Below are 12064 nucleotides of genomic sequence, written 5' to 3'. Positions count from 1 at the left end.
CAGGACGGGTGGTAGGGACAGAGCATCGAGTGACATTATACTGAGTGCACTATCCGAAAATTACCTCGAGCAATTAAACAGAGAACCGACTCGTGGAGATAACATCTTGGACCTACTGGTAACAAACAGACCCGAACATTTCAACTCTGTAAGTGCAGAACAGGGAATCAGTGATTATAAGGCCATTGCAGCATCCCTGAATAGGGAAGTTAATAGGAATGTAAAAAAAGGGAGGAAGGTTTATCTGTTTAGCAAGAGTAATAGAAGGCAGATTTCAGAATACCTAACAGATCAAAACGAAAATTTCTGTTCCGACACTGACAATGTTGAGTGTTTATGAAAAAAGTTCAAGGCAATCGTAAAATACGTTTTAGACAGGTACATGCTGAGTAAAACTGTGAGGAACGGGAAAAACCCACCGTGGTTCAACAACAAAGTTAGGAAACTACTGCGAAAACAAAGAGAGCTTCACTGCAAGTTTAAACGCAGCCAAAAACTCCCAGACAAATAGAAGCTAAACGATGTCAAAGTTAGCGTAAGGAAGGCTATGCGTGAAGCGTTCAGTGAATTCGAAAGTAAAATTCTAAGTACTGACTTGACAGAAAATCCTAGGAAGTTCTGGTCTTACGTTAAATCAGTAAGTGGCTCGAAACAGCATATCCAGACACTCTGGGATGATGATGGCATTGAAACAGACAATGACACGCGTAAAGCTGAAATACTAAACACCTTTTTCCAAAGCTGTTTCACAGAGGAAGACTGCACTGCAGTTCCTTCTCTAAATCCTCACACAAACGAAAAAATGGCTGACATCGAAATAAGTGTCCAAGGAATAGAAAAGCAACTGGAATCACTCAACAGAGGAAAGTCCACTGGACCTGACGGGATACCAATTCGAGTCTACACAGAGTACGCGAAAGAACTTGCCCCCCTTCTAACAGCCATGTACCGCAATTCTCTAGAGGAACGGAAGGTTCCAAATGATTGGAAAAGAGCACAGGTAGTCCCAGTCTTCAAGAAGGGTCGTCGAGCAGATGCGCAAAACTATAGACCTATATCTCTGATGTCGATCTGTTGTAGAATTTTAGAACATATTTTTTGCTCGAGTATCATGTCGTTTTTGGAAACCCAGAATCTACTCTGTAGGAATCAACATGGATTCCGGAAACAGCGATCGAATGTGACCCAACTCACTTTATTTGTTCATGAAACCCAGAAAATATTAGATACAGGCTCCCAGGTAGATGCTATTTTCCTTGACTTCCGGAAGGCGTTTGATACAGTTCCGCACTGTCGCCTGATAAACAAAGTAAGAGCCTACGGAATATCAGACCAGCTGTGTGGCTGGATTGAGGAGTTTTTAGCAAACAGAACACAGCATGTTGTTCTCAATGGAGAGATGTCTACAGACGTTAAAGTAACCTCTGGCATGCCACAGGGGAGTGTTATGGGACCACTGCTTTTCACAATATATATAAATGACCTAGTAGATAGTGTCGGAAGTCCCATGCGGCTTTTCGCGGATGATGCTGTAGTATACAGAGAAGTTGCAGCATTAGAAAATTGTAGCGAAATGCAGGAAGATCTGCAGCAGATAGGCACTTGGTGCAGGGAGGGGTAACTGACCCTTAACATAGACAAATGTAATGTATTGCGAATACATAGAATAAAGGATCCTTTATTGTATGATTACATGACAGCGGAACAAACACTGGTAGCAGTTACTTCTGTAAAATATCTGGGAGTATGCTTGCGGAACAATTTGAAGTGGAATGACCATATGAAATTAATTGTTGGTAAGACAGGTACCAGGTTGAGATTCATTGGGAAGTCCTTAGAAAATGTAGTCCATCAACAAAGGAGGTGGCTTACAAAACACTCGTTCAACCTATACTTGAGTATTGCTCATCAGTGTGGGATCCGTACCAGATCAGGTTGACGGAGGAGATAGAGAAGATCCAAAGAAGAGCAGCGCGTTTTGTCACAGGGTTATTTGGTAACTGTGATAGCATTATGGAGATGTTTAGCAAACTCAAGTGGCAGACTCTGCAAGAGAGGCGCTCTGCATCGCGGTGTAGCTTTTTCTCGCCAGGTTTCAAGAGGGTGCGTTTCTGGATGAGGTATCGAATATATTGCTTCCCCCTACTTATACCTCCCGACGAGATCATCAATGTAAAATTAGAGAGATTCGAGCGCGCACGGAGGCTTTCCGACAGTCATTCTTCCCGCGAACCATACGCAACTGGAACAGAAAAGGGAGGTAATGACAGTGGCACGTAAAGTGCCCTCCGCCACACACCGTTGGGTGGCTTGCGGAGTATAAATGTAGATGCAGATGTGCAATATCTTCTGTTTCCAAGAAAACATCAACAGCTCTTGCTCTATGAGGTCAATCGTTATCATCCATCAACACAAAGTCTGGGCCCGCACCAGCTCACAACAACGACAAGTAAGGTCGCAAGATCTCATCACGATACCGGACAGCAATCAAATCTCTGATTCATCCATACAATTTCATGAAGAGGTGTTAATGTGGTCAACATAATCTCTGCACACAACATTAGAGATTCTCCTCTATATCAGTCCCTTTCCATAATGTTTGGGGCCCAAAATCATATTCCAATTTCCCTCCAGATGCAAAAGTGTCAAGAATCACTCTCCAGACCCAATCAGGACTCGTCTGTGAGTAGAACTTTGGCCCACTGTTCGACTGCCCAGGTGGCACATTGACGACTGCACTCTACACATTCCCTTCTGTGAAGATGCATCAGAGGTACACATACGACAGGCCTCGAACAATAAAGGCCACTCTGCTGAAGCCTTCTGGCTTTGTCTTGATACAAAACATCCAGTGGGTGCTTCGAGATCAGATGCCAATCGCCTTGCAGTGCTAAGGCAGTACCATTGTGCCCTTACATCCAAATAACGGTCCTTTCTTTCTGACCTCATACATCATCAGCCCTACCCTGGTATTTGGGGTACTGTTTCGGTCTCTATAAATTGTTGCCACATCCGAGAAACAATAGCATGGTTCACATTAAACTATCGGGCCTCATCAGTTTGTGACTGTTCTGCCTCCATTCTTCTTATTGCCCTCCACTGCAGGGAGTATGGTAGGTGCCTTCTTTGTGACATACTGCACTGTCAGTGACTGTATACACAGTGATTGTGGATGTGGTACCACCTGATAAACATCACCCCATTTGACAGGTGCCCTGATGTCATCATTGATATGATTGTCCATTGATCGGAGTGCCATTTTCCGTGCAGAAGACGATTGTACAGACATCTGCTGATAGTTTGTATGATTATAAGGTGAATTAGACATAGGACAAGGAAATAGTGTTTTGTTGCTTTAATTTTGGACATCAGTGTAGTTGCTGAATTCTGTATTGGATGGTCGTGAGCTGGATGGTCGTGAGCTGTATGGTACTGAGCTGTGTTCCTGTAATAAAGCTCACAGAGTGTTTCTTAGGACACTGATATTTCTGCTTGCTCTTTTTTTTTCCAGAATCCATGTTGCACTCATGTCATTAACTAGCAGTTACTAGGCTGTGTACTGATATTTACACCGGTCAGCAGTTGTAGTAAAAGGAAGAAGTGTTGAAATGACTTCGTGTTAAGAACAGTGATCGCTGGCTATTAATTACAGTCTGTTGCAGATTCAATTCCGTTTCCATGTATTACTTGAAAGAATCAGCGCACTAAATGGCTGCCACTTGTGGGAAGGAGAGTGGCGCTGCAGCACACAGCGAACAAAGGAAGCTAACACTGATTATGCATTATACTAGTGTAAATGTAAGGTATCTATTATAACAACAGTTTCTAAACGATTGCTGGAAAAGTCTTTAAGCAGCTTCATTCCCTACATCTGCATAATAATCTGCCGAAGACAGCCACAGGATGAAAGTTCATATTATATGAATGCATGGTGCTGTCTGTTCTTTTGCACATGTATGAAAGAAAAACACTATGTGGAATCTGCAGCTATGATACAGTATATGTAAATTGACGGTGGAGGGGGAAGAAAGGAAAGGGACTATTGATGTCAGCTGCATCGGGACTATACGTGGAATCAGCAGCATTGAGTGAAAATTTGTGCTGGACTGGGAATCGAACACATGGTCTCCTGCTTACTAGAGATCTGCATTAACTACTGTGCCACTCAGACATGGAGTTTATCGCAATTGTGTAGACTATCTCGGTATGCTTCTCAGCCGACCAACGTTCCCAGTGCCTTGTGCCACCTACCCATGGCCCCTGTCCACGTCATCCACGATTGCTCCGAGAGATTCTCGCAGGGGTCACATATAAATGTGCATCCACACTGAAGAAGATAGACTAGTTGCCCATCCAGGCAAATCAATTATATGAAAGTGTGGAGTCTGTTCCTTCAGATATGTTAATTGAAAAACTGTTTCATTAAGTGATTCTCAAGCATGAAGACTTAAGTTTTTTAAATAACGCTGGCTTTGTCTTAAATTCATATTTCTTGAACTGTGAGCCCATATAAATTGGTTTTGGCAAGCTGTGGTGGATTATTGTTAAATTTAATAACAGTTTTATTATATGTTTTACGTAAAATGTCTGACCCAAGCACAATCAATCTCTCTGTCCTTTTAATCCTGACAGCCCACTAATCTGCAACAGTACACATCACATCATCATCATCATCATCATCATCATCATCCACAAGAAGCCTCATAGAACTTCCAAGGTTAATTACTAGGTCATTTATACAAACTGTGAAAATTAATTGTCCTATAACTTTTATGTCTGAAGACTTCCTTCTTGCTAGAAGCTATTCAATCCAATCACAGTTTTTGTTGTGCCAAGTGCTTTCTCGTAGCTGATAAAAACTCCACAGGAAGCAAAACCGATTTTTGGTGCTTCTTTTAATTCCTTCGTTGACAAACTGTAAATAGTAAATTGTGTTGCACCACCTTCAGAGGCCAGCTAGGTATTTTCCAGTTTAAAGTGCTTTTCGATACAATCAGTAAAGATTTTTGTAAAAATCCTATGTATCACAAAGGATTAATGAGCTGGCAGTTCATATCTTCCCCATTCTTTTTCCTGTGGATTACAACAAATACTGCATTGTTCCAAATATCTGATATTGCCTTCTTTGTAAAAACTCTTGAGAAAAATTTTACACATTTTGCTTTCACCACCTCTCCCCCTACTCTTATCACTTCTACTGATTTTCTTTCTCTTTCCACCTGCCAAATGGATTTTCTTACTTCTTCTGGTAGTATCTTTTACAGTCTTGTCCACCTCCTAGGGTAATGAACATGAAAATTTGATGCATGGGACAGGCACATAAAATTATCATAAACTGAATACATGCACTTTATGTACATTAAGAATAAATAAATGGATTTCAGAACTGTTAGTGGCTGCATTCAACAACTTTTCAAAGAAAGAAAGAAAGAGAGAGGGAGAGAGAGAGGGGGGGGGGGGGGGGGGGGGAGGGGAGGGGAGGGGAGGGGAGATAGAACATTCATTCCGTTAGTGTAAAAATTGCTATGGCATTTTGAAAGGCAAGAGAAAGAATGCAGATGTGAGCTTTATGTTATGTCAAAGAGCAAGTTGCTTGGACAACTCAGTTGGTATGGCACTAAATTGGAGAGGACATCTGGTCACATACACAGGCTTTATCTCCCATTTCTGATCACATTTGACTACAGGAAGTGAATAATTGTGTTAAGGAGATGACACATATGACGAAGTGCCACTTTTCTACATGCTGTGTTTACTTACAGTTACTTGGTTAAAACATGAGGCTCTAGATGATTCCTACACTCGGGTGTGGCACTAGATACGGTAATGAACGTTAATGAAGAAGTAGGATTTGATAAATCATAAGACACAAAAAAATAATTAAAAACTTATCAACAAAAATAAAATGATCCACATTACATTTCATTTAACAGCAGCCAAGGCTACAAGTTATAGTGCTGGGGAGTGTCTAATACAAACCTTAAGTTCCTGCAGCGAACCAGCAATAATAACACTGCATGAAGGGTGGATGCTGCTCAGGAACTCAGGGTTTTCTAAGTCTTTCCTCAGCGTTTTTGCAAATGCCAGTGCCTTTAATGCCCTATCACGTGCTTCAGTGTACAGGAACTGGATTTCCCTGCAGACGGACAGTGCTGTTTGCCTGTGCAAATGTGCATAAATAAATTTTAATTATTTCTATTTTGAATATATGAAAAATAAAACAATCAGTGCATCAACACATACCACCACACAAGAAGAAATAAATAGGTAAGGAACAATTACATAAAATTTCTTCAAGATGAAAATACTTTATTGCTTAAAATACTACTGTGAACATACAGTGTGTTTTTTTCCTTAAGTATTCCTTTAGAAATATGAGCGCTTGTTCATTTTCGACACTAGGACACACATCTCTTCTACCACAAACTCTTTGCTTTTCATATTTTGGGAGGAGGTTGTATGGACCAAAAAAGAAATAAACTTTTAACGAACATGGGCTCCAGAATATGTACCTTAAGAGCTAAGAGCATTGGTTCACTAGAAGAGATGTGCTCCACGTTAGTGAAAATGAACAAGTGCTCATAGCTCTTCAAGTATATATTTTAGACCCCATGTTTACCAGACTTTTTTCCTTTCTTCTCCCAAAACATGGAAAGCAATGACCTTGCAGCAGAAGAGATCTGTTTCATAGTACTGAATATGAACTATTGCTCATACCTCTTAAAGTACACATTTTAGAGCCCACGTTTACTGGACATTTTTTCTTTTTTGTACAAGGAACCTGTCACAAAAGTTTGTTGGTGCTTTTTTTTTTTTTTCATTTTGAGACACCCTCTGTTAATATTATCACTTACAGTACTTGTGTAAGTAATTAATAAATGACATATTTCACCTAAAGTTATACCTCTTTTTGGTTTGCAGAACAAGATAAGTAACTACTATTGCATATTATAGTCCCACTGTTAATTTCTCATAACGCGTATCCAGCAACTGCACACGCTATGATGCTTGTGCTGTGGCAGGTAGGGATGATGATGGCTGCATGGTTATCAGCACCCATCTGTTTCACTGTCCGGTCTCACAACTGTCCCGAATGATGATGAAATGATGAGGACAACACACACACCCAGCAGTCTCTGGGTGGAGAAAATCCACAACCTAGATGGGAATCTAATCTGGCAACCTGTGATCCAGAGGCAGCAACATTAGCCACTAGACCCTGAACTGCAAATGTGGCACTAGAGGTGTACAAATTCCCCTTGCAGCCTGCTTGCCCCTAGCTCCTTTGCAACCATTCATGCAGGTCAGCCTGCCGCGACGTAAACACAAGAGTGCGCGTGTACTGAGGCATAGCGGGTAATGCGGCCGATACGGGCTCCCACAAGCCCGGGCTACCTGGGTTCCCGCAAGCCTGCCAAGCTTCACGGGACCCGCTCAGCTTGCTGCGCCTGACAACAGGTTGCGCTGCCAAGCTACCGTGACTAGAGTAGCTAGGTAGTTAGCCCGCAGTTCATTTATCGCAACGGTGGAGGCAGCACAATGAATAGGTCGAACTTTAGTGAGATTGAAAAAAAATTGACAACTGGCGAATACATGCTGGTAATGAAACAGAGCACAAGTGCCGCATGGGAAATGTTTTCGTGTGTTTATAAGGCCGCTTCAAATAAATCGGTAGGTGTGTCTCAATGCAAACTATGTAAAAAGCTCTTAAGTAATTATTCGGGAACCTCAAGTATGTTACGACATGTGTGCGAATTTGACAAGCAGTTCCCTCACTCCATAAATATCTTGAAAGAGGACAAAGATTTAGTGGCCGAAAAGTGCGTCAAAATGTGTGGTAAGGACCTGAGACCATTTAGCAGTATAGAGGGAGAAGGATTTCTTAATTTAGGGCAGACACTGATCGACATAGGTAAAAAATATGGCTCAGTTGATATTAAAAATGTTATGCCTTCCCGAGTGACAGTAGCTAGGAAAGTTCAAACCTTAGCTGATAAAGTGCACAGCAAAATGCTCCCAGATATAGTGCATGCGATTCGTTTTGGTATATGTGCCAGTACAACTGATCTATGGACAGACAATTACAAAGCGGTGCATTACATGTCCGTGACAATGCATTACATAAATTCAGACTGGCGTTTGAATAAATATGTACTGAGGTGCTCTGCATTTCCTGACTGCCCAAAAACTGGCTCGAATATTCGAAACGAGTTGGAAGATGGCTTAGAAACTATGGGTGTTTCTCGTGAAGACATTGCTAAAATTACGTTTGTCACAGACCAGGGCAGTAACATTGTCAACGCTCTCGAAATACACTCCTGGAAATTGAAATAAGAACACCGTGAATTCATTGTCCCAGGAAGGGGAAACCTTATTGACACATTCCTGGGGTCAGATACATCACATGATCACACTGACAGAACCACAGGCACATAGACACAGGCAACAGAGCATGCACAATATCGGCACTAGTACAGTGTATATCCACCTTTCGCAGCAATGCAGGCTGCTATTCTCCCATGGAGACGATCGTAGAGATGCTGGATGTAGTCCTGTGGAACGGCTTGCCATGCCATTTCCACCTGGCGCCTCAGTTGGACCAGCGTTCGTGCTGGACGTGCAGACCGCGTGAGACGACACTTCATCCACTCCCAAACATGCTCAATGGGGGACAGATCCGGAGATCTTGCTGGCCAGGATAGTTGACTTACACCTTCTAGAGCACGTTGGGTGGCACGGGATACATGCAGACGTGCATTGTCCTGTTGGAACAGCAAGTTCCCTTGCCGGTCTAGGAATGGTAGAACGACGGGTTCGATGACGGTTTGGATGTACCGTGCACTATTCAGTGTCCCCTCGACGATCACTAGTGGTGTACGGCCAGTGTAGGAGATCGCTCCCCACACCATGATGCCGGGTGTTGGCCCTGTGTGCCTCGGTCGTATGCAGTCCTGATTGTGGCGCTCACCTGCACGGCGCCAAACACGCATACGACCATCATTGGCACCAAGGCAGAAGCGACTCTCATCGCTGAAGACGACACGTCTCCATTCGTCCCTCCATTCACGCCTGTCGCGACACCACTGGAGGCGGGCTGCACTATGTTGGGGCGTGAGCGGAAGACGGCCTAACGGTGTGCGGGACCGTAGCCCAGCTTCATGGAGACGGTTGCGAATGGTCCTCGCCGATACCCCAGGAGCAACAGTGTCCCTAATTTGCTGGGAAATGGCGGTGCGGTCCCCTACGGCACTGCGTAGGATCCTATGGTCTTGGCGTGCATCCGTGTGTCGCTGCGGTCCGGTCCCAGGTCGACGGGCACGTGCACCTTCCGCCGACCACTGGCGACAACATCGATGTACTGTGGAGACCTCACGCCCCACGTGTTGAGCAATTCGGCGGTACGTCCACCCGGCCTCCCGCATGCCCACTATACGCCCTCGCTCAAAGTCCGTCAACTGCACATACGGTTCACGTCCACGCTGTCGCGGCATGCTACCAGTGTTAAAGACTGCGATGGAGCTCCGTATTCCACGGCAAACTGACTGACACTGACGGCGGCGGTGCACAAATGCTGCGCAGCTAGCGCCATTCGACGGCCAACACCGCGGTTCCTGGTGTGTCCGCTGTGCCGTGCGTGTGATCATTGCTTGTACAGCCCTCTCGCAGTGTCCGGAGCAAGTATGGTGGGTCTGACACACCGGTGTCAATGTGTTCTTTTTTCCATTTCCAGGAGTGTATATCAGCGTCTTCCATGCAAGGCTCATAGTATAAACACAGTCTTGAAACATGTTCTGAGTGAACAGTTTTTGAAAGAAAATGTTCCAAATATATTAGCCATTGTTAATACAGTGCGGGCTACGGTTTCGTACTTCAAGAGAAGAGGTCTCTGTGTGAGACTGAACTCATCTTTAAAGCAGTGGGTTTCAACTCGTTGGAATAGTTATTTTGACATGCTTGTATCAGTCCATTCTCAGATTGATTCAGCGAAGGCTGTTTTACATAATGAAGGTGCCTCTGATAAGATGCTGGATTGTGACCACCATATAACTGGCCAGCTTATAGAATTTCTTAAGCCGTTTAAAGAAGCCACAGTTGATCTAGAGGGTGACAAGGAGCCAACCCTACATTTAGTTCTACTGTGGTTTTATGCCTTAAAAACTCACTGTACCGTACGGGATAACGATTAAGAGGTTTGTAATTTTATTCCATCTGAATATTATAGAACCACTTGTGAAATATGTATGTTGAGAAAATGTATTTTCAGGACATGAAACCTTTTAAACAAGCCGCCGATGCCTTCCTAGAACAGAAAATGTGCATTAGTATGTTGCATAAAATTGCAATGTTTATGGTGGCTAACTACCGCACATTAAGAAAGTTAACCGAGGATGAAAAAATTGAAGTTTACCAAGCAGCACGACAGATGTGTGCTGAAGATAAGCTCCTAAGATAATGCATATATTCTTCATCTACATGTACATGGTTACTCTGCAAGTCACACGCAAGTGCTTGGTTGAGGGTTCATCGAACCACTTTCAACTTATTTGTCTCCTATTCCCGAATTTCGCGCGGGATAGAACACCTGCATCTCTCCGTCTGAGCGCTGTTTTTTTGTATTTTATTCTGATGATCATTTCTTCCAATGTAGATGGGACTCAACAATATATCTTCGAATGCGGAGGTGTAAGATGGTGATCGAAATTTCATATATAGATCGAGCCACGTCGTCAGAAAATGCCATTGTTGTAATGATTCCCACCCCAAACTTGTGTAATTTCCGCGACACTCTTTCCCCTGTGTCACGATAATACGAAACCAGCTGCCCTTATTTAGACTCTTTCGACCTCTACCGTAGCAATGCTCCAAAAGAGTGTTTTGTCATTAAAATGCCTACAGCATTTTCTGTGTGTCCATTCCTATTTAAGTAGGTCGTAATTGTAATCAGAGGTATTAAGTAGAATCTACAGCCTTTAGATCTGACTGGTTGATCTTGTAAACAAAGTTTAATGGACTTAGTTTAGTACACACAGGGATAACCTCGCTCTTGTCATTATTTATTGCCAACTGCTAATTTTTAAACCAAAAATATATACCTTATTTAAATCGTCCTGCAGTTAGTTTTGATCTTCTGGTGACTTTACTGGACGATAAATGATAGCATCATCTAAAAACTATTGTAATTTCAACTATGTGTAGTACGATCTTCACATTATTCTGCAAATATTAATTGGAACCTGTACAGTTTCAGTACAAGTGCCCAATCACAGCACCCAAGAAACAAATCCAGGGCCGTACAAAATGGCGAAATTTGAGGACTGGGCAGAAGAGCCTCCTTTCCTACATGATGAAGTCAGCAGATACTTGCAAGAACACTGTGTGAACGAGGGAGATATTCTACAGTGGTGGAAAAATAACTCCCAACGACTTCCTCGACTTGCGTGTGTGGCAAGAAAAATATTAAATATACCAGCCACTAGTGCCACTAGTGAGAGAATTTTTAGTTGTGCTGGAAACCTAATTAGCGAAAAACGATCACCTCTTAATGCAGACAGACTTAGCAATTTTGTCATAACTAATCAGCATACACATTAAGAATACAGTAGAACATTAGACAGGAAACTATAGTTTGAGCACAATTTTACTAATTAAGAGTGCAGATTTCTTTCTTGTGCTTTCTGGGCGTCAATTTCTGAGATAGAAATTTTGTAATGCATACAGTTCATTTTTATTTTAGACTAAACTTTTTGATTTCAATCCTGCCAAGTGACATTTATTATTGTTTGTAAACCATTTTCTGTTACTTGTGTTTGCAAAAGTAGCCAAATATTTTTAGGAGTATCTGGTTTGGCCTAAATAATACTTTCAGGGGAACTGAAGGAAAATTTGTAAATATTTTACGTTGAAAAGTGTTCTGCAAAATAAAATATTCATTTGTGGATTAAGGCAATATGCATTATGAGTTTAAATTACAATTTATTTTGTTGAGTTCCACACATATTGCAAAATGTAATTTTATTCTTGTATTTCTATATTAAGGGGAATCCCACATGCAGAGTCAAGATGC

General features: G+C 42.4%; 1 protein-coding gene across 2 annotated transcripts in view; it reads right to left on the bottom strand.

Moving 5' to 3' along the window:
* The window catches only part of LOC124724436 (mitogen-activated protein kinase kinase kinase 4), a 209989-nt gene that overhangs the window by 79411 nt on the left and 118514 nt on the right, over nt 1–12064 (bottom strand). For both annotated transcript variants that reach the window (XM_047248448.1, XM_047248449.1), the window contains exon 14: nt 5980–6160. In XM_047248448.1, coding sequence (XP_047104404.1) covers nt 5980–6160 — 181 coding nt within the window. The remainder of the gene's footprint in view (nt 1–5979; nt 6161–12064) is intronic.

This window comes from Schistocerca piceifrons, chromosome 1 (assembly GCF_021461385.2).
Source record: "Schistocerca piceifrons isolate TAMUIC-IGC-003096 chromosome 1, iqSchPice1.1, whole genome shotgun sequence".
Taxonomy (NCBI): Eukaryota; Metazoa; Arthropoda; class Insecta; order Orthoptera; family Acrididae; genus Schistocerca; species Schistocerca piceifrons.
Note: the sequence above shows the minus strand (reverse complement) of the source record. Positions and strands in the feature narration are given on the sequence as shown.